Source organism: Felis catus, chromosome C1 (genome assembly GCF_018350175.1).
Source record: "Felis catus isolate Fca126 chromosome C1, F.catus_Fca126_mat1.0, whole genome shotgun sequence".
In the NCBI taxonomy this organism is placed as follows: domain Eukaryota; kingdom Metazoa; phylum Chordata; class Mammalia; order Carnivora; family Felidae; genus Felis; species Felis catus.
In genome coordinates, this window is record NC_058375.1 from 48,851,695 (window position 1) to 48,878,230 (window position 26,536).

Here is a 26,536-nt window from a genome sequence, read left to right on the forward strand (position 1 = left end):
AGACCTAACCTCCCTCCCTTCAGCCTTTCAGCCACTACCTATGGGACGGGCTTCTGACCCAGCTAGGAGAGCTATGTGACTCAGCGTTTATGAGGACCCTGGGGCAACAGAAGACAAAGTAGCCATTTGAAAGAGTGTGTGGCCTAAATGAGGGAGGAGGAATTTGCCACAGTTCCTCTGCCCAGCTCAGTGATAAACTCTGGCTCCTAGCTTCTCCCTGAGGAGGGAAGGAATTGGACTACACATGTAGTGTTCCAACTTTTCCAGCTGCTGTGTGAGGAATTGGCTTTTACCTCACCTGTCTGGAGGCACTAACAGGACTTGGCATTCTCTGCTCTCCTGGGGGCCACCAAAAACAAGGATGACAGCTTGGACAAGCACAGAGGTTTGAGAGGCATCCACAATCTCTGGCCAGGCTGATTTGGGAGGCTCATCTCCTATGTGAGGCCAGTCTGTGAAGACTTGGAGAGGTGGGTGTTTTATCTAATGTGCAGAAAGCAACATAGAGTGTCAAGGAAAATGGAAGAAAGAGGAAAATCTGTTCTGGATAACAGAACAAGGTAAATCTCCAGAAACTGACCCTAATGTAATGGAGATTTGTGATTTACCTAACAGAAAATGAAAAATAATGATCATAACGATGTTCACCAAACTCAGGACGACAACGCATGAGCAGAGTTAGAATATAAACAAAGAGACAGAAAATATTAAAAAGTACCAAGCAGAAATCATAGAGTCGAAGAATACAATAACTGAACTGCAAACTTAAAAAATGAGCTTTACTAACAGAGTAGATTAAGCAGATGAAAAGATCAGTGAAACTAAAAGGTCATTGGAAATCATTCAGTAAAATGGGCACAAAGAAAAAAGAATGAAAATGTGAAGATAGCTTAAGAGACTTAAGTAATACTCCTTATGGGAGTTCTGGAAGGAAGAGAGAAATGGGTGGAAAGCTTTACTCAAAGAAATAATACCGGAAAACTTTCCAAACCTGGGAGAAAAAAAATAGAAAACCAGATCCATAAAGCCCAAAACATACCAAGTAAGATGAAGGAGACTCACACCAAGACAAACTGTCAAAAGTTAAAGACAGAATTTTGAAACAGCAAAAGAAAAATGGCATATTACACACAAGGGAACCCCTTAAGACCATGGGCAGAGTTTTCAGCAAAATCTTGCAGTCTGAATATACAGAGTGGGACCATATATTCAGAAACCTGAAAGGAAAAAGAACAAAAACAAAAACTACCTATCAGGAGTACTAATCCTGACATACATGTCCTTCAAAAGTAAAAAGGAGGTAAAGACTCTTAGATAAACAAAAGCTGAAGAAATTCATTACTACTAGACCTGCCTGACAAGAATTACAAAAGGGAGAGGGGGTGGCCTGGGTGGCTCAGTGGGTTAAGTGTCAGACTCTTGATTTCAGGTCAGGTCATGACCTAATGAGGGTCAGGCTCAGGGTGGAGCATGAAGTTTGCTTTAGATTCTCTCTCCCCCTCACCCCCTGCCCCTCCTCCATCATGTGCTTGGGCTCACTCTCTCTCAAAAAAAAAAAAATACTAAAGGGGGTTCTTCAAGTTGAATGAAAGAATGCTAAATAGCAACAACACAAGAACATAAGGAGGTATGAAACTCACTGGCCAAGGTAAATATAGACAAAAACAGAATACTGTGTTACTATTATAGTGGTGAGTAAATGACGAGAGTATTCACAGCAACTATAAATGATGTTGATGCATACACAATATAAATAGTTGTTGACTGTGACATCATTAGTATATAATGGGGGGAGGAGGAGAGGTAAAAGTGTAGAGATTTGTTTATACGTGAAGTTACCCACTTGAAATAGATTGTTATAACCATAGTTTATGTAAGCCCCACATTAACTACATAGAAAATACTTACAGAAGTTACACAAAAGAAAATGAGCAAAGAATAAAAGCCTATCAATAGAAAAAAAAAAAACCATAAAGAAGGATAGATGAAAAGAGCTACAAAACAAACAAATCAGTAATAAATAAACAAACTGGTAATAAATTCTTCTGTATCAATATTTTAGGTAAAAATTGATTAAACTTTTCAATCAAAAGATACAGATGCTGAATGGATTAAAAAAAAAAGCAAGACTATGTGCTATCCATAAGAAATAATAGGGCAGACTAGAAAGTAAGGGGATATTAGAAATGGAAGACAGTCCTCTGATGTGGCAATAAGAAGAAATCAGGAGTATTTTTCAACCTTTGAAAAAGAAGGAAACACTGCCATTTGCGACAAGGGTGAACCTGGAGGACACGGTAAGTGAAGTAGGACAGACAGACAAAGAGAAATACTGCATGATCTCACTGAAATGTGAAATCTAAGAAGCCGAACTCATAAATGCACAGGGTAAAATTGTGGTTGCCAGGGGCTGGGGGGTGTGGGAAATGGGGAGATGTTCACCAAAGTGTACAAAAAGGTTCAGTTATGTGGGGTGAAAAGTTCTGGAGATCTAATGTTCATCGTGGTGATGATAGTTAACACTACTGCATTTTGTACTACTGCATTTTTTTCTAGGAGGATAGATCTTAACCACCACACCCCCCCCGCCCCCCCGCCACACACACACAAGGTTAACTATAAAGAGGATGGATAAGTTATGTAGCTTGATTGTGGTGATTTTTTTCACAGTGCATACTTACATATAAAGACAAGTTGCACACCAAAAATATGTGCAACAATATCTCACATTAAAGTCTTTTAAACTGAAATAAATATTAGTTAGAATTTATTAATATTTAAAGCTGTTAAAAATAACTCATCTTAAGTTTTTTTTGTTTCATAAATCCACTGTCTGGGCATCCTCAGGGAGTTTCTGTTGTTTGCTCTGGATCCTGCGTGTCGGCCATAGTTTCCTGTTTCTTTATGTGGTTTATAACTTGTTTGTTAAAAATTTGACATTTTAAATGGTATAATGAGGAGACTCTGGAGATCAGGAACCACCCAGGTCTGTTATTATTACTGTTGTTATTTTTGTTGCTTGTTGTCTGGTGACTTTCTGGGGCTGATTCTGTAAAATTTCTGTTCCTCCTTAAGGGCAGCCGGTGGGCATTCTCCTCTGTTAGCCCTGAGTTCAGCTACCCTGTGGACAGAAGTTTCCTTAAATGCCTTGAAGCCTCTCAGGGCTCTGCATAGGAGTCAGGTTACATCTGACACTCTAGCAGGTACTTTACAACTCTGTCTTAGCCTTCATTTCCTGCTTTCCTCCTGTGAGCCTCAGGCTTGGCCAGAGTGAGAGATCTGGGCCTTGCCAGGTCCTTCCTGGCCACACACACGGTCCTTGCAAGTACCTGGCCATTTAGATTCCCAGAAATATGCCAGAACTGTTGGAAGCCCCATGGCCATCTCCTTCCCGGGTTTTCCCTTTTCATCCTCTTGTTAGCACCATTGGGTATTGCCACCTAGGGTGACCACAGTGTGGTACAATTGTTACCGATTTTTGTTTTAAACGAATGCCTTATGGTGTGGTTCACACAGACTGAACTTTGAGTCAGGTCAAATAAAGATACGCCCTGAAAATGGGGTTTTTCAAGGAACTGCCAGACAGGTCAGGTAGCGACCGCTGTTTGGGCACGGTGCCTTCGGGCTGCTCCAGCCACCCACCCTCCCCACCTCACCCCTACCCCGCTCCCTCCAGTGGTTGCTTGGCACTTGGCTGTCTCAGCTCCATAGTTGGGAGGCCGCTGCTTTTCAAGGAGACTGCAGAGCTGGGGAGAAGAGAGCAGGAATAGGGCAGGTTCACATGCCACAGCGTTTGCTGTTCTTCAACGTTTTTTTTTTGTTTTGTTTTGTTTTGTTTTTTTATTTTTGGGACAGAGAGAGACAGAGCATGAACAGGGGAGGGGCAGAGAGAGAGGGAGACACAGAATCGGAAACAGGCTCCAGGCTCTGAGCCATCAGCCCAGAGCCCGACATGGGGCTCGAACTCACGGACCGCGAGATCGTGACCTGGCTGAAGTCGGACGCTTAACCGACTGCGCCACCCAGGCGCCCCAAGCGTTTGCTGTTCTGATTGAGACCCAGCTCTTTTAATTTTTTCTACCTTAAACACATGCTCAGATTGTTGCAAGACTTTGGTTACTTTTCAGGGTTCCAGAAATGCTGACTCTGACAACTTTTGGTACTTTGCTTGTTGCTTTTATAGAGGAGTGGCTTTTGGAGGTCCTTGATTTGCCATTTCGGAAGTTCTTCTCCCCACAAATCAGGATTCTGGAAGTAGCAGCGACCTTAGTATGCAGTCTCTGACTGTGAACTTGAGGCACATAGAACTAAGAGGCTTCTTGCACAGCAGCAGGAAATGCTTGACACCCTGCACCTTTAAAGCTTCTGTTCTGCTGTAGTCACTTGGCGGCTCACCCCCAGCCCATAGGTCCAACAAACATTTACCGAGCATCTCCTATATGCACCAAAACTCAGGCACAGGCACCCCCGAAAAGCTCCGGGTAACTGGGAGAGATTACACGGATATAGGACTTTAAAGCTTTGGAATAAAACTCTCAGAGAATGAAGGAGGAAGCAACCAACCAGCTGAGAGTCAAGAAAACTGTCATTGAAGAGCTGACATGTAGGGCTAGGTGTGCCACGTGTGATGAGAGACTTCTTATAGAAAAAAATAGCTTATATAAAGCCGTGAAAATGACAGAGGACCTAACCTATCTAGGGAATTGATAGGAGCTCACTAGTTTGGCAGAAATACTGAGAGACATGGTTGATGAGGTGAGCAGCTTTCCGATCACAAAAATTATCCTACGCCCACCCGGCCAAGGAGCCCCTACCCGTGATCACCCACAGTCCAACTCCAGACGATGCCACTCACTACGAGGGGAGGACAGCCAGTGGTAGCACCTGGGGTTTCACCATGCAGCAGCCCTGCGAAAGGGCCTATGCTGACCCTGGAGTCAGTAAGGGGAATATATTGTTCTATGACTCCAGTGAGGAAAAGATCAAATTGTCTAGAAAAAAAGGTGTAGAAATAACAAAAATGTTTTGTCTGAAATAACTATAATAGCATTGCAACCACAATTTATTATATGCCATATACACTGTTACTTTGTTTAATATAATATATACGATATACACTATATATAATATATAAATTTATGTTTAAGTATTTAATATGTATTAAAGTAACATTTTATATATTATGTATATATAGAGACACACACACATATATTTGGTGTTCACAGTAACTACAAACATAAATCTATATGGTCCTCACAATTAAAATGCTGATGTGTCTGTCAGTTTGGGATAACTTATGCTGCATAACTAATAATCCCAAAGTCTTAGTGGCTCACAACAAAATAGGTTTGTCATATCTCGTGTCCATCTTGCATCAGCTAGGACTCTGCTTTCTGTCTTTGTCACCTGGATGTAGGCCGCAGACCCTTATCTGGGACATTGCTGGTCTCATGGCAGAGAAAAAAGAAACATGTTGAACTTGTGGAACTTGTGCTCTCATTTTACTGAGCGAATGTCATGGCCATTCTTGGATGTATCAGGGTGATTATATAAAGAAGTCCCATGGAAAGAGCACCACAAAGAAAGGCAACCCAGAGAGGGATAGTGGGTCTTTTGACCAGTCTCATAATTTACCACAGCAGGTGTTATTTAATTCTATTTTGCAGATTAGGATGTGAATTCAGGAAGATAAAGTAGCCTGTTTAATTCACAAGCAAAAGTGAATCAATGGTAAAACTTAGAACTGAATTCAGGCCTGGCCCCCAGTCACCTGACTCGCCATGCTACACTCCCCACCCCACCCACATCTTTTAATGTTGTTTTATATATAACAAGAGCCCTGTGATATCTTTGGACCTTTCATGTACTGGGGCTAAGAGAAGCGTCTCTTCTGACTCTGACTGTTGCAACAGGCATCATCAGCGATTCTGTGCCAGCCCCTGAAAGTGACCCGTTGCATTTGACCCTTTATTCTTGCTTAATTTCATTTCTTATCTGCTTCAAAAGCACAGGGAAAAGTTCTTAGCTTTTCAGAGCAGAGCACAGAGCTCACGGTGAATGCACAGAAACACAGTGTGAACCAGACAGTACAAAATACCCATCCAGGGACATCAGCCTGTTCTTGAGAACTAAGCCTGGGGAAGAGGGATAGGTGGCCCCATTCCAGAAAGCCACCTGGGAAATGGAAGGAAACAGTGAGGTCAGAACAAACCTGTACTCCTCCACTGTGTTCCTAAAGGATTATAACAGAAGTTGGCATCAGGACTGAGAAACAGGTCATTAGAATGAGGTGACAAGGACAGAGGCGTAGCGGCAGAGATCTGATTTGGAGCGATTGGTCCAATCTAACATTAGCCCACAATTATTCTACCTTATTTTATCCATTAATTCACTATCTATTGAGCCCTATCATGTTCAGGGCACTGTTCTTAAACCAGACGGATACTGTTCCTGCCCTGTAGGAATGTATTCGTTAACTATTGTCGTATAACAATACAGCTGAAAACATAGTGGCTTCAAACAACCGTTTAACTCACAAATCTAAGGTGAGCGGTTTAGGCTGAGTTCAGTTGGGCAACTGTTGTCTCAGCTGGGATCACTCATGCATCTATGTTTGTTCGGCTGCTGGATGTGCTCAGGTCCAGCTCACGTCGGAGGGTCTGAGCACAGCTCAGGTGGTTGGGTAGCTGGCAGCCAGGGCAACATAACAGTAATGCCTGGGCTATGTGTTTCTCGTCATCCATCAGGGTAACAGGAGCTAGATTCAGTGGTGGTAGCAAAGTTCCAAAAGAGCAGGCAGAAGCACACAGAGTCTCTACCTTAGGGGAAAAAAGATCTTCTATGTGGTTTAGTCCAGTTTCCCAGGTGGCTTTGTGTGTGTTTGCATTGGGGTTGGTGTCACAACTCCACGGACCATGAGTGTTACTCGGCCTTCCATTTTATGGCCATTGTCTCCCTTCAGCAAATACATACAGAAGGGTTGAGCAGGATCCTGGCATTTCTGGTTCCCTACTATAAACTACTATACCAGGGCTCAGTTGAGTTTAGGCTGGTAATACTTACCATTCAAAAACTGACCCATCTACTTGCAAGAAAACTCACACCCACCACATAGTTAAATCCAATGTGAACAGCTTGAGAATAAATGCCTGATAGACGAATTGAGGCAAAGAGTGACCCTCAAAGAAGATAATTCCACATTGTTTCCCAAACCTGTTCCCCAGGTTTAGTTGACAGTGGTCGCCCTCTGCTTGTTCCTGAGTTCAAGGTCAAGGTAGTGTTTCTTTAGGTAAACCTTACAAACTGCTGCTTCTTAGAAACCCGCCTATAAATAGGGGGTGACAGTTGCCCTGCTGACTTGCCAGAGGGCCATTGTGAGGCCGGAGCAAGATAATGCTTGCACAGTGCTACCACGAGTGAGCGCATTTGTGGCTAGCCTCTGGCTGCCTCACGGTCCACATTCTAACTCTTACCAACCATTTGGCACCACTTTGACCTGAGCTACCTCCACAGGCCAGAAGCAAATCCGTGTCTAAGGAAGCTGGCAAGAAAGAGGCAGATTTCAGCTAGAACTTTTATGATAAGCTTTATGGTTTCTGAATCACTCAAAGTCCATTCTCCCTCTGGGTTTTGTAATAGTTCTTCCTTGAGAGCAGGAACCATTATCTGCTTTTCATCTCCTGGATGAAAAGGGTAAATCATTCACAACATAAAAGATCTGCTCAAGGCTCCATCAGAGGAGACAGCAAAGCTGGGATTTGCATGGAGCTTCCTGAATCCAATTCCTCCGATCGTCCCTCAGGGTCACTCCCTGACAACTTCAAGACCGAGGGACTGCACAGAGGCGGTGGCTGACTGGGGAGACTGTGATGCCCATTCTGAACTTCAGACTCAACTTCTCATTGTCGGGGGCCCTGAAGGTAAATTTTTGCAAAAGGGAAGTAAGGAAGATAAACAGCTCAGACTTGGCCAACTGTTCTCCAAGGCACACCCGCTTTCCTGGAAGACAAAAGCATAAGAGAGGTCATCTTCCCATCTAGTGTGGGGCTGACATTTACTTCTTGCAAAACCTGAGTAGGAGAAGGGGCTGGAAGGCCCCACGGCTTTACGTATGGAGGGTCCTTTAATCTGATAGCCAGCCAGGCTGAGTATTAAGTCTGGACTCCAATGCTTTCAAGGGTCAAGCAGCTGATGCACAGGGCGAAGGTACAGGGTGAGGGACCAGAAGAGGAGGGAGGCCTGGGTTGACCTAGAAGGTGAATGTGTAGCCTGAAGACTTTTCAAAATCAGTCAGCAAACAACACCACTAGCAGATAACAAAACTGTTGAAAAGTAGAAGCCAGTGAATGTCAGAGCAGGTTTTCTAAAATGTAGGGCATCTGTCCCCCATGTCGTGTTTTCCTTCTTAATGACTGGGGACCTCACGGCCATGGATGGCCCTTTGCATTGGAATTATCTCAGGTTTCCTCCTTGGATAGTCCTTCTTATATACAGTGGTCTTTCCCCCAGTGGGGTTTTTGTTTCTGATGTGGGGCCCTTGCTGGATCCCTTAGCTCACACTTGGCACCAACCTAGCCACATCCCAATCCCTGTTAGTGAGGGAGGACCTGGAAGCAGAAGAAGGGAGAGCCAATTCAACTCCTCCAATTCTAGCCCTGTGATTTGGGACTAATTAAGTAACCTCTTCAGTTATCAAGGGAAACTTCTGTGTGTGTGTGTGTGTGTGTGAGAGAGAGAGAGTGTGTGTGTGTGTTTAAGATGGGAACCTTATTTTATATATTGTGTGGGCTACATACTGAATCCAAATAGAGCAAAGAATTCAATAACTTACACAGCAAAACAAAGTATTTTAACATATCACCTGGATAATAATAAATATTCTAGCTGCGAAAGAGCTTAGCATTAACTTCATCTGGTTAATTCTCAAAAATTGGAAGAATATGATTGAAAACACTTCTTAAGTGAAACATTTTGGGTGGCAGCATTATTAAGATAGCTTTCTGTATGTTACAGTTATTTATTTACTGTTATACTTTCCCTATCATGCCTTTTATTCTGAAACACTTTCAAAGTACAGAAAAGTTGCAAAAATAATACAAAGAGCTTGTTTCTCCCAAGTTATCTGAGCATACACTGTCTACATTACCTGTGAACTCTTTACTATGTGTTTCCTACAAACAGGGACATTCTCCGACATAACTACAATATAACCACCAACTCAAGGAAACACTGATGCATCACCACCATTTCCTCCTGAGATCCCCAGTCAGGTTTTGCCAGTGGTCCCGATAGTGCCCTTTATTGTAAAAGGACCAGTTGAGTGTCAGCTGTTGCATTTGGCTGACATGCAAGTGATGCCTCAACTTCCATGACTGGCATTTTTTTTTTTAACAAAGCTGTTTATTTTAATTGCAGGATAGATAACATACAGTGTTATATTAGTTTCAGAAGTACACCATAGTGCTCCAACAGTTCTATTCATTCCTCAGTGCTCCTCACAACAGGTGCACTCCTTAATCCCCATCACCTTTTTCACCCATCCCCCACCCACCTCCCCTCTGGTAACCCTCAGTTTGTTCTCTATAGTTAAGAGTCTGTTTCTTGGTTTGTCTTTCTCTCTTCTTTTTTTTTCCTTTGCTGGTTTGCTTTGTTTCTTAAATTCCACCTATGAGTGAAATATGGTATTTGTCTTTCTCTGACTTATTTCGCTTAGCATTACACTCTCTAGCTCCACCCATTCTCCTCCTTGGGATCTTATGGCTACCATGTAAACAAACTCAGGCTAGCTTGACAGAGAATGAGAGGTAACATGGAAAGCCCTGTGGTTGCAGCTGAGGTCCCAGATCAGCCTTTCAGCCAGCTGACCTCCCAAACACATAAACACACCCAGCTAAGACCAGAACTCCCTAACTGAAGTGTAGATTTGTAAGCACTAATATTGTTTTAATAACTTATCATTTTAAGCCACTGCGTTCGTGGACTGTTATGCGTACGTATGCTAACTGACACCTGTGGAATGAACTCTGAATCAAAGTGAAAGGGACTTGAAGGGGGAAGAGAGTTATATTCTAGTTGTGCTAAAGACAGCAGTAGATGAGAAGTATAAAACCTTAACTCGTAGGCCCTGTTCTGCCTCATTCCTTGGATAAGAAACCACTCTGTTATTCTTAGTTTCCTTATATGAAGAAAGGAAATACTGATCGCTTTCCCAGTTATTAATAACTGGGTGGCTGCAAAGATTAAATGAGATAATGTGCTTGCAAATGAAGTCTGTAATTAAGAGGGTGTGATAAAATTCTCAATAGCAAAGCACCAGTGAGGCAAAAATAATTATAATCCAATCCTTGAAATAGACGGCTGGGACTTGGTACTGAAATATAAAACTTGAAGTTACTGTAGACAGAAGACTGGAAGGTATTCCTATATCTCACAGCAGCTTTCCTATCAGGGAGGGATTTGTCCAATGTGAGCAAAGATGACTTGGAATCAGGTAAAGAAGACAAAGAAGCTCTAATCAGAAATCAGCCCAGAAAACAGGGCGGTGCTGCACCTTGGACTTCAGGTCTTATCACAAGCATTCAAATTCCAGTTCCTCCCCTTCTGAGCCCTAGTGTCATCAACAGCAAAAGGATATTGGATCAGAAAAGCAATCTGTATTTATTTTTAAGTTAATGGTAAGCAGACTATCGTGCATTCCACAGTATGGGCTCCGTGTAGCATTTAGTTACATGTATATAACTAAATAACTATTATTATATATATGTACATATATGTGTATGTTTAGGAGACAGTGCTAGGAAGAACACAGGCTTTAGTTTTTGATAAATCTGGTTAACACTGAGTTCTAGCTCTGCCACATGAATTTGATGACTTTAGATGTCATAGTTACCCTTCTAAGCCTCAGTCTCTTTATCTTTGAAGTGGTTCTAGTAATGTGAACCCTGCAATGTTACACATTGCACAATTAGCACATGCTAATGAGAGCAGTTTTTTTTTTTTCTTTTCCACTTCATTCATTGTCACATCCTCAGAGTTGATGCTTGACATGTAATAGATGCCCAAGAAATCTTTATAGAATTCAGGAATCGGGGAATTACTTGAAAAAAAATCTAAGCAACATACCCTAACTCAATACCTGGAATATTCTAAGAATTTTTGTTACTCATTTTACAATGTTAAGAATTAAAACACCCTTTTGGAACTGGCTGGCTTAGAAACTTGTGAGAGTTTTCACTATATCCTCTTTTGTACTTTACAAGCTTTGTACCATATAAATGTATTAGCCAGATTTTTAAAGGGTAATTAAAATTGTAAAAATCAAAAGCTCCTCTTAGGGTAGAATCCCACCTAGTTAGGACAGTGGCATCCAGAGTCATTCCTGATGGCCATAATGATAAACAAGTAGCCCCTTTCCTTGCCCCACCCCCATCCTATTTTTATAAATTGCCTCTAGCTCTATGTGAGTGGGTGGTTTTTAAAAAGAACTTGAGACATTTAAAACCTCTATAGAGATAGCAAATATCCAACCTTCTTTGTGAGCGAGAGATGGGGACTGAATCTCTGTCCCCAGTGCTCTGGGGAACAGAACAAAGTAAAGCTAAAACCTCCACCAGATGCAAGCAAGGGCTGAGGAAGTAAGGAGTCCACAGGTGCGGAGAACAGCAGGAGGGGAGTCACGCTGAACAGGGCTATCTGGAAACCTTCAAAAAGCCAAGCATGACGGGAAAAAGGGTAGGGAAGGGCCAAAAGAGGGACTGTGGATTCTCACACTCCTTTTGTCACAACTCACCTATTGAGAAAGGCAGAAAGTATTCCCTTTTCTTAAACTGTCCATTCTCCAGAAAATGCTCCGGATTGAACCTGTCGGGGGTGGCCCATTCTGTTGGGTCCCTGTGCAGTGCAGTCAGATTGGTAACGATCACGGTTCCCTAGAAAAGGCAGAAAACACTCAGGCGAGGCTTGACCCATGCAACACGTGTACTCAGAAGTGCAGCAGTCACCTGACTCCCACGCCAGGGCTTGACCACACCGCAGACTCCCTCACACTCCCCAACTCACTGTCTTCTGAGCCTAACCCCTACCCACCCCCCACCCCCCCCCCTCAGCCACCCTGCTCTTTGCAATGGTATAGCTTAAAATGATGGGCTTGCAGGGAATTTTATCAGAGAAGTGTAGCTTCTACTGACTGCAGAATGGATCTTTCTACAGGGACATGTCTACACCAGAGAGAATAATGCAACAGCTAGCTAGTCAGTACCATACCCAAATCAACCCAGCCGCTCAGCGAAGTGATAACTCTGGCAGCTCTACCCAGGTAAAAGATACCCCACGCATCTCTCTTTTTCCCATTCTCTTCCCTTTAGTGTCTGGTATACTCCACAGAAGGCTTAATAATAGGATCAGGTCCCCCAGTGAAGGGAACCACTCTTCATCGAAGGACACAACGAGAAACGAGAAGTCCTCTGTGTTGTCTCCCTTTCCCTCATTCTGCCTTCAATCCTTTAGTGAGGCGGCTCACTTTTACTTTAAATGTCTCTTGGTTCTGTCACTTCCATTCTGTGTCCACCCCCGCCTCTGATCCAGGCTACCAGCTGCCTTGCCTACAGTCTTGTAAGAGCTGCCCACCATGCCCGTGGCCTCTCTCGCCTTTCAATCTGCTCCACGCTCTAAAAGCAGAGTGAGCTTTGGACATGATAGAATGATGCCAACCCCCAGCCGCCCACCCACACCTTGAACACCCTTCACTGGCTTCCCATCACCCTTAGGGGAGAGACCCATCTCCTGACCCCTGTCTGGACCACTCTCCCTCTTCCTGCACTTGCACTCCAGACGCCTTCTTTCAGCTTCCCAAACATGCTATGTTCCCACTCATTTCTAGGCCTTTTTATAAGCTGATCTCCTTGCCTGGATGCCCTTCCTCCCTACTTTGTCACTGAGCTAACTCTCCATCACTCGTTAATCCTCAGCTCACACACCACTTCCCTTTGGAAGCCCTCTCAGACCACTCGTGCCCCTCCTCCCCATTCCAGCTGGCCTGTATCTTTATGGAAACCAGCGGGTTCTCCCCTCTGGGCAGTTTCCGTGGTTTATAAGTATATACTTGCATGATTATTTTGTTCAGAGTTGTTTTCCCAACTCTTAGATGCTTAGATGCTTACTGGATATTTGTTAAGTTAGTAAATCACTGTTATTTTGAGCACTTTCTACACTAAACACTACATGCATGACCTCATTTTCTCTCCACCCATGAAGTAGTTTTAAATGGCATTTTACAGATAGATAAGTCTTAGCTCCGAGAGGTGAAGTGATATGCCCAGAGTTACGCAGTGGGAAGAGGTAAAGCCGTGATCTGTACAAGGTCTAGTTCATGTCAAAGGCATGGCTCCTGGCCTCTACAAGATATAGTCACTAAGATCTCTCAGTTCCCAGGATCTTTATTAAAGCTGATCTTTAAAGCCAGTGGTAGAATGAGTCTGTTGAGCTAAATGAATTGCTAGAAAAATGCAAACTGCACCTGTGAAATAATTTAGACTTAAGCCTTCACCCACGAGATGTCTATCAATAAGAAAACAGTGAATGGAAACAGCCGTAGGAATAGGATAGGAATAGGTAAGCTCCCCTGGTTCTGCCTGTTGAGAGAAGTTCCCGGTAAGACACACACAGAGGGATCTAGACAAACTGGAATGGATCCACAGAAGCCCACCGAAACCCTGAGAAAGCAAAGGAACTGTAAATATGCAATGTGCAGAGACGACACCAGAGGGCAGAGGAGAGCTGTCTGCCTAGATCCTAAGACTGGTGGGCAGAGCGAGAACAGAATTTCCTTTGTGAGGACAGGAATTTAACAGGGGCCAACTGAGAACACTTGCAGGGAGACTCTTTTAAAGTCCAAGTAAGGCAACTCCTGTGGAGAGAACATGGTGTAGTACAAAAAAGATGAGCCTGGGAAACAAACCCATCTGGTTCTGGAACCCAACTCTTGTCTCTTTGTAGTTGAGAGATCTTATGCAAGCTTTATCACTCCTGAGCCTCGACTTTCCAATTTATAAAATGGGAATAATAGGTATTCTGAAGACTGATGAATACATTTTGAAAGAATCTATATAGTCCATGTTACATACTCATTGCTTAATAAGTATTGGTTCCTTTCTTTTTCTAATAATTCATATTGCATACACCTGGATTGGTTTCTTTTGTGAGGCAGTCCCATGACAGGTCTGTAAGTAAAAGCTGGAAAAAATACTCCAGCATTAAGGTGATATTGACCCAGGTGGTCTCAAATGTCCCTTCCTATTTTAATGTTCTAGAACCCCAGGATTGTGAAGCAGAATTTTCCAAGTCTGGCAGGTTCCTAGCACTGTGAGAAGCTCCACAAAGGCAAAGAAAAGGGCTCCGTGGCAAAGTCTGAGAACTGCTGGTTGCTGTATCCCCACAAAGACGCATAATGCACATTACATAGTAAAACCAAACAAACAAATAAAAAAACCCACTGAGACATCCCACAGCAAAGAAAAGCCGGTCTCTGCCTAAACATATTTGACCTAGGAATCCCCTTTCCCCTCCCTAATACCTATTAACGTCTCATTGGATTAATGTTCCAAAGATCACACGTGGAGAAAAAAACTAGTATTATCTCAGGTATAATATATCTCTTTCCCATTTAAGTGATTCCCTAAGGCAAGAGTATGAGTCACTTTCCAGTTCAGAGCTCTAAAAGATGGGTTTGAAGATCTGAGGCTGAGAGTCCCTGGTTACCTTGGGCAGGTAGTAGCCAGCTAGCATGGTATCATCTATCACTTCCCTGGGCACATTCAGGGGGATGATGTTTCCCATTCGTTGCACCTCATGGATGAAGGCATTGGTGTAGGGCATGGACTCTCGAGCGGCTGTGCTTGGTATGTGCGACTGGCCAATCACCCTGTCGATCTCAGCTTGGACTTTTTCTGGAAAAGAAGGTTCTATTATTCTACTCTTCCACAACTTTCCTTAAGCCCGATTAAACTAAAGAATGGCATAACCAGGATCAAAATGGCTAAAACTATAGCAGGCTCTATAGACTCTGATTTCTCAGGAATTATATGAGTGGAAAGTGGGCCTGGGTTTTAGACAAATCTGGTTGCAAACTCTTGCTCTACAACATTACTACTGCAAGTTACTTAAACTCTGTGAGGCTGTTTTCTCTTCTTACCAGTAAGAATAAATCTACCTTCCTCTTAAGGACGTCTTGAGATTTACACGAACTGGTTTAGGTGAGCACCCAACACATCAAAGACGCTTCTAATTGTGCCCCAATATAGCTGTTTTCCTTTTTTTTCTCTACAATAAGAGATTTTTAGCTGGACGCCTGGTTACCCAGCTACATACTACATTTCCCAGATTCCCTTGTAAGTGTGACCATGTGATTAAGTTCTGGTCAATAGAATAATGTAGAAGGAATGTCTGGTGCTTGAAACATGTCCTTAAAGGAAGGGTGTTTCCTTCTTCCCTTCCCACTTGTGGAAAGGCAGCTCTCAAGGTGAGCCATCTTTAAGAGTATAAACAAGGCCATCATTCTAGATACAACAGAGCAACATGTTGGAAGAAGCTTAGAACCCAAAGTGCTCTGCTGAGTCAAGCTTAGATTTTTTAATTTTGACAGAAATAAGAATTTTTTAAATATATTTTATTTTTATTTTAGAGAGAGTGAGCGGGGGAGGGGGCAGAGGGAGAGAGAGAGAGAACCTTAACCTGGCTCTGTGCTAAGTGTGGAGCCCAACATGGGGCTTGATCCCACGACCCTGGGATCTTGACCTGCCTGAGCTGAGATCAAGAGTCAGACGCTCAACTGACTGAGCCACCCAGGCACCCCTAGAATTTTTTTTCCTGACCATTTAATGAGTTTCGAAAATTATGGTAAAATATATGTGACCTAAAATTTACCATGCTAACCACATCTAAGTGTATAGGTTAATAATGTTATGCATATTCACATTGTGCAACCAATCTCCAGAACTTTTTACCTTGAGAAACTGAAACTGTACATCCACTAAACAATAACTTCTCATTTTCTCCTACCCTAACTCCCGGCAACCCCCATTCTACTTTCTGTTTCTATGAATTTGCCTACCGTAGGAACCTCATAGAAATGGAATTATACAGTATATGTCTTTTTGTGACTGTATTATTTAATTTGGCATAATGTCTTCAAGGTTCATCAGAAAGGAAGTCAGAAATGCCTTCCTGTTTAAGGATGAATAATATTGCAATGTATTCCATATTTTATTCATCCTTTCTTCCATTGATAGACACTTGGGTTGTTTCTACCTTTTGGCTATTGTGAATAATGGTGCTGTGAAGATGGCTATAAACTATCATTTAAAATTTTTGTTTAATATTTATTTATTTTTGAGAAAGAGAGAGAGAGAGAAAGTAGGGGAGGGGCAGAGAGAGAGGGAGACACAGAATCTGAAGCAGATTCCAGACTCTGAGTTGAACTCATGGACTGTGAGATCATGACCTGAGCTGAAGTTGGATGCTCAACTGACTGAGCCACCCAGGTGCCCCTATCATTTTAAGCTATTGTTATTTTGGAGACCCTATTACAGAAGCCAACTCTATATCCTAATGAGATAGCTTTTAAACTTTTTAGAAAATGTAATTCAGAGTACCAAATGCATTTTACATCATGAATCATAAAACATACTTTTATGTAAATATATGGAAAGAAATAAAGTTTGATGAACAATCTTATCCTTCGTACATGGGAAGTACTCTGATCTTTATTTTTAGGAAAAAATGTTGGTCTTGATCCACTAAATTGATTTTATATCCCGTTAATAAACTGTTATCCAAAGTTTGAAAAACTGTATCCTAGCATCCCATCTCTCCAGCTCAAATTTGCTGTGGGTCCTGGAGAGAGAAAAAAAAAAAAAAAAAAAGATTATAACAGTCACTGCCTTTGAATGGATGACAGTCTTTGGGGAAGATATATGAATAATGTGTAATCGCATAGTAATGGAGGTGTGTTAGGTCATCTCTAGAGGAGGAAAATAACCCAGTAATAATAAAGTCATCTCTAGAGTAAGGAGTTTCCTATTAGAGTGGGGAAGCATCTTAGAGGAGGTTGTATTTGAGCAGATTCTTCAGGCACACCTGGTGATTTACCATGTAGAGAAAATGGGGAAGCAGATGAGAGGGAAGAGCAAGCTTGATGGCAGAGGCATGAATAAGGACAGTGCAAAGAAAACAGCATGTAATTTAGTGAGGCCACCATGTACGGTGGGTGGAGCTAAGGCTGGACAGGCAGAAGAAGGAACATGATATTCCAAACTCAGGAGTCTGAACATTATCCACAGGCCAATGGAAGACATGACGTAAAAGGCTAGAAGCTTGTAACAAGATACATTCGTATAAGAATGTAAGTCTTTTCCTGAAACTCACCACAGTGTCCATTGACTTCATTGTTTTCACTCTAGATTCTGAGTTTCCTGAGGGCAGGGACTCTGTTACACTGGGATTATGTGAACCCATCACAGTCCTAACAGGAAAATTGAAGAACGTGCCCATTCTCAAGTCCACGTCACCTCAAGACTGTTTTTCCATTCTACCATCCTATCTTCTAGTCCCAACTTGGGGGCCATATGCTCTAGGAGACACCATTCTGTCCTGCCCCAGGCACACTCACTGGCATGCTCACCTTGGATTTCTGGGTATAAGGCCAAATAAAGCAGACCCCAGCGCAGTGTTGTGGAAGTTGTCTCCGTTCCAGCAAAGAAGAGGTCCAGGGTGCTGTAGATGAGGTTTTCTTCGTGGAAACTTGAAGTAGCATTGCCCCTATTCTAGAAAGCACAAGGTTATAGGTTTATTCAGTGGGTTCTTGGTTGCTACAACACACAGGGGCTTCATCCTAGGGAGAGGATGTGGAAGAAAAGATTCCCAGGAGAAATATCTTTCCCTTTGGCCATCTCAAGAGGTAGAGACTTATTACAGCAATATCATTAGCATCCTCTCGCCCCAAGTGCTGGAAACTTTTGCTGGCTTTGGTGGATGAAAATCAAGACACTTAATTTTTTTTTTATATCTATAATTTGGGAGAATCTATTAGTACAGTGGGAAGAGAAGCAGTTCAGTGGAAAGACAGACTAGGGTTCCAATATTAGCTACACCATTCACTCTCTGTATGACCTAGGGCAAGTCACTTAATCTCTCTGTGCTTCAGTTTCCTGTTTCAGAAAATAGCAATGAAATACACATGCCCCTTAAGATGACACTATAAATTACATGAGATGAAAAGAGCACATAACAGATACTCAACGTGTTTGTACTGATACCAGGAAGAATAATCTGAATTCCTCTCATGGAGAACAATGCTCGTATCTCCCTGTTAATGTCTTCCTTTCTAGGTGAAACCACTCTCATTCCATCAACCATTCCTCATGGAATTCCTTCATCTTTACCACTTTGCCCCGGAAGCTTCAATTTGCCAACAATCTGCTCAGTGTGTGGCTCCATACCTGCACAGCATTTAGCAAGTGACGTCTCCTCCTTTGTGGAGAAATCAATGCTTCTACTAATGTTATGCCAGTAAGGTGAGATAAAAGGAGAGATGGATAGAAATCTACCAGTCTGGTCAATCCCAAGAGGAGACACAACTCATCTGACGAGTCAACGATTATGACAGTGATACTGATGCATCGAGGTATACTGAACACAGGGGTGACTGGGCTAAAGGCTACACATCCAATTTGGCTTTTCCCTCCTTCTTTCCTATAATGTTGGAAAGTAGGTGATAGGAAGATCAAAGAGGAAGGCAGAAGTCCCACTCAGGCCCTGAGGCTGAACTCTGGCATCCAACTCAGCTTTTCTTGTGTTCTGCACTGGGGGGTGAGGGAAGGGGCAGGCAACTGGGCCCAGATCCAAATAACAATGAAAGAGTTCTTTGAAGCTCAACTGTTAGCTTTCCTTTTGTGTATAGCTCCTTCAGATATGGGCAAAGAGCAGAGAATAGAAGATGAACAGGCAGTATTTGAGTATCCCCAAGGACTCAAGCCAAATATCATTTACCCCTATCCTTATTTCTACCTGCCTCATCAATCCTGAATTAATGCTGCTTCTACACTCTATGAAATACTGCTTCTATTTTGACCCCCCGTGGTAAGCTAAATAATGACCCACAGAGATGTCCATATCCTAGTCTCTGGAACCTGTGGGTGTTACCTTATATGCTAAAAGGGACATTGTAGATACGATTAAGTTAAAATTTTTGATATGGCAGGAGGCCCCTGGATGGCTCAGTCGGTTGAGCATTCTACTTCAGCTCAGGTCATGATCTCATGGTTCATAAGCCTGAACCCCTCATTGGGCTCTGTGCTGACAGCTCAGAGCCTAGAGCCTGCTTCAGGTTCTGTGTCTTCCTCTCTCTCTCTGCCCCTCCCCTACTCACACTCTGTCCTTCTGTACTAAATAAACATTAAAAAATTAAAAAAAGAATTTTGATATGGGAAGATGATTCTGGATCATTCCAGTGGCTCCAAAGTAATTACAAAGGTCTTTATAAGAGAGAGGCAAGAGAAGGATGGCAGCAGAGAAGATGCTCCATGCTGGCTTTGAAGATGGAAAAAGGGGCCATGAGCAAAGGCAGCCTCTAGAAGCTGGAGAAGTCAAGGAAACAGATTCTTTTCTAGGGCCTCCAGAAGGGACCAGCCTTGCCAGCACCTTGATTTTAGCCCAGTAACACTGATTTCAGACTTCTGACCTCCAGAACTGTAAGAGAATGAACGTGCGTCGTTTGGAGCTCCCAGGTTTGTGGTAATTTGTTACAGCAGCAATAGGAAATGAGTACGCTCCCATTTGCTCTTTAAGAACAAACAGGAAACAACTCTGATTTCCTCACCTTTTCTATCTCCTTGAGGTAAGCGTCAATAAAATCTCTTGTTTGGTCAGGATTCCAGTCTCTCTTGTGGTTTTCAATCATCTGAGCAACGAACAATTTCAGTTTCTCCCAGTTGCTAAAGAGTGTTTGGTGGGGTCCAGGAAGAAATTTCATAATCCATGGAAATACATTGTAGAGCTAAGTGAGAACAATGAAACACTCAGACAATTTGGTGCCAATTTTTCGCTTTTTGAGACAAAACAATGGATATTCTCTTTCCATCTCTCTTACTGGCTCTTAAAACCTTGGGGTCACCTTGACTCTTGTCTGTCACCCTCTAGCAAAGCACTTCAGCACTCCATCCAAAATGTGTCCAGTTTCATCCCAAGGGTCTGTACCCTATGGAATGAGAAGATTGATAATATCAAGTGCCGATGGGCACGTAAGTAGTGTAACTGCTTTTGAAACCTTTAGGCATCTTTTATGTCCCGGTATAAATTCAAGAGAAATGAATGGACGTGTCCACATGAACAACTGTACAAGAATGTTCATGGCAGCTTTATTCATAACATCCCCAAACTAGAAAGAGCCCAACTGTTCATCAAGACAGGGACAGAGCAACAAACAGTGGTGTATTCATACACTGAAATACTATTCAGGATTTAAAAAAGAAAAGAGCAATTAACACAGATGAATCCTCAATCTGCGGAGGGAGAAGCCAGGCACCAAAGAACACTTCTGGGGCAGGGGAGTGCCTGGGTTAGGGAGGGACATGGAGGGGCGGGACTCAAAAGGCAGTGGCAGTATCATGCTTTTTAAAGAAAACAACATGGATGCATAGGTGTATATCATGTAACGTTTTGTACTTTACATGAATGTTAGAAATGTTCTTTGTATGTATGTAGTAAATATCTGGTTATATTATCAGAAAACACTAAAGTCAACAGATTGACTTCCAGTAAGTTTGAGTGAAGTCAGTTTCAAAGGGTGATGTTTTAGCTTAAACAAACCAAAAGGTCAGAACCCATCTGTTTTGAACATCAGCTCCAATATTCTAGCCCAAGATATTGAAAGGGAACCTCTTACCTGGCATCTCTTTGATGCCTCCTGAAAGGTGACGTCATCCAGCAACCTCAGCAGTTCCTGAAACTGTGCATCCTCATAGTCAAAGCGTTTCCCAAAGGTGATAGAGCAAATAACATTGGAAACTGCATTGTTCATCTTGAAGTGAGGGTTAAAAGGCTGTCCTGGAGGTGGAAGAAGAGACGGATCTTTCGGATTGGTTTGTTTCTATTTTCTACAGAGAGTCTCCTCTACAGGACATAGGACATAGTACATTTTAAGTATAGAATCACCTATGAGGCTCTAGCCACAGTCCCCTACTTAGGGTCTGACATATAGCAAATCGTCAATACTTGGGAAGGCAAGCTGATGACCAGGGTTTAAAACCGGTAATGTGTTTAATATTAATCTAATCACATATAATCTAATGTGTTTAATATTAATCCTGCACTTAATCCTAGAGCTCTATGAAGGCAAGGTCATGGTTAGCTGTTCACTGCAATATGCTCAGTGCCTGGCACAATGCTGGGCACAGGTTAGGTATGTAAGGCACTTAATAAGCATCTGTTCAATGAATGAATGAGTCACAGTCTCCTGCACCTGTCCTAGGAAACACTCACCATTCTCCTCTTTTATCGCTTGGATGAGGTTACGGGCCTCCTCCTGAATGCATTCCTCTAAGCTCTTCTTTCCTAGACCAAAGTTCTTGAGTGTTGCCAAGGTGAACCTTCTTTGCTCCTTCCAAGTCTGGCCATTGGACATGATCAATCCTGGAAGGAAAAAAAAAAAAAAGCCAACATTATGGTTTTCTCATTCTATAATGTAAATATCTGGCAAATGGTATGGCAACGTGCATTGGTGGAAAGGAGAAGGGCACTGAGGCACTTGAAAACTATCCAGAGATACAGTAGATACAGTGGCTAGCATTACTGCATTGCATTGCTGGCACTACAGGGGCTTTGGTATTTTTACTGCATTATGTCACTGGTACTTACAGAAACACTATGAGGTAGGTATACTCATTATGTCGCCCTCCCATTTTGCTGATGAGAAAACCTTGGCACAAAGGCTAACGTCAACTTTGTAAGGTTACAGTTAGTAAGCAGCTGAACAGACGTTCAAATTAGATTCCAAAGCCCATGCTTTGATTGCCAGTCACATAAGTCTATTTAAGTATTAATTTTATGCTACATACTAAGAATGCACCCATGGACAAGAAAAATCTATACCCATAAGGAGGTAAGGCTTTCCAGGAGACTCTTATCTAAGCTAGAACTTGAAAGATGAAGGAATGACTCAAGAAAGCAAGGAAGACTATTCCAGGCAGAAATAGCACATGGAAAGGCAAAGAGCCAACCCCCCCCCCAAAAAAAAAAACAAAAACAAAACCCCAGAAACAACTCAGTGTGTTCAATAGAACATCATCTGATTTCCAACACAGATAAGGCCACACTCCTTTGTTTTCTTCACCTCCAGAGTGTTCTGCAACCCCTTTTAGTGTCTGGCTTTGGCCTCCACCATTTCCACAATGCAGCCCTCTTTGTCAAACCTGGGGAAACTTTTCAATGTTATCTTGCTTGATCTTTCAGTAGCACGGAGCACTTCTTTCCTGAAGCCCTCCCTTCCAGCGTTGCTCAGGACAGCATGGCCTCCAGATTTTCTCCCTTCCCATACCTTATGCTGGTTCATCTTCTTTTATCAAATTTTGAAGTAATGGAGTACTTCAAGATAAGGTCTAACACCTCTTCTCTTCTCCCTCAATACTCCATTCCTGGAAAATCTCATCAACTCCTAAACTTTTAAATGGCATCTGTTGATCGTGACCACGTTTTTCTGACCCTGAGCTCCAGACATACACAACTGTCTGCCTGACTTTGCTGACTTAAAAGCATTTCAAACTCAGCGTATCCATGATCGGCTTCGTGATGCTCTCCATACAACTCCCCACTCAAGCCAAACTAAACACCTGCCCTCCTCCACATGAGGCAGACATTTGGGTGTCTACCTCAACACCTCACTCTCCTTACCATCACCCATGATTTAGGTCATCCTATCTTGTTGGATTTACCCCCTGGATACCTTAAATCTATGTATCTTCACTGCCACTAACCTGGCCTAACCTACTGTCGTTTCTTGCCACCTCCCTAGTCCAAGCTAGTACCTTCTCTAAGCTAAAATGCTGTAATAGTCTCTAGCTCTCTGTATACCATTTTCTACACTGCCACCTACATAGGTTTTATAAACGTACAATGTAAACATGATGATTCCTTTCTCCACTTGAAACCATTCTATAAATATGGGGGTACAAGTGCCCCTATGCATCAGCACTCCTGTATCCCTTGGGTAAATTCCTAGCAGTGCTGTTGATGGGTAATAGGGTAGATCTATTTTTAATTTTTTGAGGAACCTCCATACTGTTTTCCAGAGCAGCTGCACCAGTTTGCATTCCCACCAACAGTGCAAGAGGGTTCCCGTTTCTCCACATCCTCGCCAGCATCTATAGTCTCCTGATTTGTTCATTTTAGCCACTCTGACTGGCAGGAGGTGGTATCTCAGTGTGGTTTTGATTTGTATTTCCCTGATAAGGAATGACGTTGCGCATCTTTTCATGTGCCTGTTGGCCATCTGGATGTCTTTGTTAGACAAGTGTCTATTCATGTTTTCTGCCCATTTCTTCACTGGATTATTTGTTTTTCAGGTGTGGAGTTTAGTGAGTTCTTTACAGATTTTGGACACTAGCCCTTTGTCTAATATGTCATTTGCAAATATCTTTTCCCATTCCGTTGGTTATGCTAAGTGAAATAAGTCATACAGAGAAAGACAGATACCATATGTCTTCACTCTTATGTGGATCCTGAGAAACTTAACAGAAGACCATGGGGGAGGGGAAGGAAAAAAAAAGTTAGAGAGGGAGAGAGCCAAACCATAAGAGACTCTTAAATACTGGGAATAAACTAAGGGTTGATGGGGGGTGGGAGGGAGGGGAGGGTGGGTGATGGGCATTGAGGAGGGCACCTGTTGGGATGAGCACTGGGTGTTGTATGGAAACCAATTTGACAATAAATTTCATATTAAAAAATAAATTAAAAAAAATAAAATGAAAAAAATCCCTAAAAAAAAAAATTCTAGAGTTTCCCTTGTTATTGAGCATAAAACCCAACACCCTTAGCAAGAACTTGCATGAACAATTCCTGGCACTCAGCAGCTGAATTTCCCTTTAATTATCTCTATTTAATCCCTATACTTGCCACATGGGCCACCTTTCAGTTCCTCGAGTTCACTGTCCTTCTTCCCACCTAAGGGACTTTTCCTATTCTATCCCCTCTGCCTGACTGCTGCTTCACTTTGTTAAATTGATTGCCATTTATTTACATTAGCTTTCCTTGAATCCCAGGGCTAGATTAGATGCCCCTGATAAATGCATCCTGCACCCAGCTTAATGATACTAATGCATTAAGTTATTAGCACTCATTGATAGTGTCTTTCTGAATAGAATGTAAGTTCCCTAAGGACACGGATTTTGTCAGCACTACTCATGGTCATGTTGCTAGTACCTAGCACCGTGCCTCACATAATAAATGGAGTGGAGGTAGCATTAAAAGACAAACTATTTCAAAAAGCATCTGGGAAAAAAAAAAGGCTGCTTTGGTGGAATAATACATTTGAGTTATCCATTTAGATTTTTAAATGTTTATGTTTATTTAATGACAGTTTTTTAAGTGTTCATGCCAAACTGTTCCAACACAGAGTGGAAGGCTCGAGATACCTTGTGGGGCACAGCCCTAACAAGAAAGCGGAGGAACTAGAGGCAAGAAGAGGGACTTCCATAAGGAGCAGAAGGAAACGGTGCACATGAATTTTCCCAGGGGAAGAGATTTGAATGGAAAGCAGAAAGAACAAGAATGCATTGACTCTTCCCCTGCTTTCACTGAGTAATCAGTGCTTCCAGAGCGAGTTCATGCAGGAGACACAGCTTCTCTCAAATCCCTGACAGGACCCTGCCAAGCTCTCTAAAGTGCCTTTAAAAAAAAAAAAAAATTATGTTTGTTTATTTTTCAGACAGAAACAGAGCATGAGCAGGGAAGGGGCAGAGTGAGAGGGAGACACAGAATCTGAAGCAGGCCCCAGGCTCTGAGCTGTCAGCACAGAGCCCAATGCAGGGCTTGAACCCACAAACGATGAGATCACGACCTGAGCCAAAGTTGGATGCTTAACCGACTGAACCACACAGGCGCCCCTAAGAGGGTGCCTTTAATAAGCAAATGTGGGAATCCAGCTTTCTTTAACTGTAGGAACTTTATAATGGCCCAGCTCCCTGGGAGTATTGGAGAATTACAGTCACAAGGGCACCTTTAACAGATCATAAAAATATCAAGCATACACCCCATACATTAGTTAAGAAACTTACCATTGTTCTTAAAGATACGTCCTCGGATAGGAGTTGTAGGGCGGTTCACAAAGTTTTGGTTCTGATCGACAAGGACTTCTTTGATCAAGGGCAATCCAGTTATAAGAACTAAAGACATGTCACCGAGCTGCAGGCTAAAAATGTTTCCATATTTCTCCACAAGCTGAAAAAGAGTCAAATAGTCACAACTGATTATGCACATGTCCACGTGTCCAGGAATGGAGGGGTTGTGTGTCGCTGAGGAAGGTCTTGTACTGAGCAGAGTCTGTGTGTGCACCTCGGTATCATGGGAACGTTCCTCCCTGCTCCCTCTTTGCTCTTCCTCTCAGCTAGACTAGGATTAAAATCGCTCCAGGATATGCTTCTATACCTTACAAACATTCATTCATATATTCAACCTACACAAATTGAGTGAGCATCCAGCACTGTCCCAAGAACAAGACAGGAATATGTAACTAGAATAAAACAAACAAGGTCTCTAACCTCGAGCACCTTAGAGTCTAGTGGGGGGGGGGGGGGGGGGGGGGGGAGAATTCAGAACATGTGACTGACAAAAAAAAAAAAAAAAAAAAAGCTGATATGCTGAGTGCAACTCTGGGTTGCGAGCATGGACTTCTCAGTAAATCATAAGAGTTTAACTGGAAGAGAATGTCCCCTTCCTCAACACGTGCTAGACAACTGAAAATTCATGACAGGGCTGAGGCCAGCTGTGCGGAAAAGCACTCTAGTTCCGGAGCTCTGTGGGCATCTTAGCTCTATAGTTGGCTAGCTGTGGCTCTTGGGAAAGTTGCTTCACAGTTTTTGAGCCTCAGCTATAAAAAGGAAAAAGTGTTCCTCCCTTAAAGGGTTCTGTGAAGAAGAATGAGAGCAACAGTGTGAAAGGCACTTTGTTTTCTGGTACCTGGCGCACAGCCGCTTGAGTCCCTGAGGAACAAACGGGCTCTGTGTGCAAAGGGACGAAGACACACGCTCATGGCAACAGAGAGGACGAGCGCACACGGGGATGTGCTGGAGGAGGGCACATGGACGCTGGGGGCCATAGCAGGCCCCTTTCTCTGTTTATCTCATTTGATCTCGCAGCCAGCCACCCTGTGGCATTAATGAGTTTCCTTGTCTTTCAGAAAAGGAAAAAGGAGTCGTCGAGGAAGTAATGTCACCGAGATGACAAAGCTATTGAGTGGTGAAGGGAAGTTTCCAGGCGTTAGGGAAGATCTGAG

General features: G+C 42.8%; 1 protein-coding gene across 1 annotated transcript in view; it reads right to left on the minus strand.

Annotated features, from left to right (window-relative positions):
• Positions 1 to 7,569: 7,569 nt before the first annotated feature.
• The window catches only part of CYP2J2 (cytochrome P450 family 2 subfamily J member 2), a 28,689-nt gene continuing 9,722 nt past the window's right edge, over positions 7,570 to 26,536 (minus strand). Inside the window, exons 2-9 of the mRNA XM_019839081.3 lie at positions 25,320 to 25,482; positions 21,532 to 21,681; positions 20,936 to 21,096; positions 19,871 to 20,047; positions 17,675 to 17,816; positions 14,755 to 14,942; positions 11,789 to 11,927; positions 7,570 to 7,998 (exon numbers count right to left, since the gene is read on the minus strand). Coding sequence (XP_019694640.2) covers positions 7,820 to 7,998; positions 11,789 to 11,927; positions 14,755 to 14,942; positions 17,675 to 17,816; positions 19,871 to 20,047; positions 20,936 to 21,096; positions 21,532 to 21,681; positions 25,320 to 25,482 — 1,299 coding nt within the window. The 3' untranslated portion in view covers positions 7,570 to 7,819. The remainder of the gene's footprint in view (positions 7,999 to 11,788; positions 11,928 to 14,754; positions 14,943 to 17,674; positions 17,817 to 19,870; positions 20,048 to 20,935; positions 21,097 to 21,531; positions 21,682 to 25,319; positions 25,483 to 26,536) is intronic.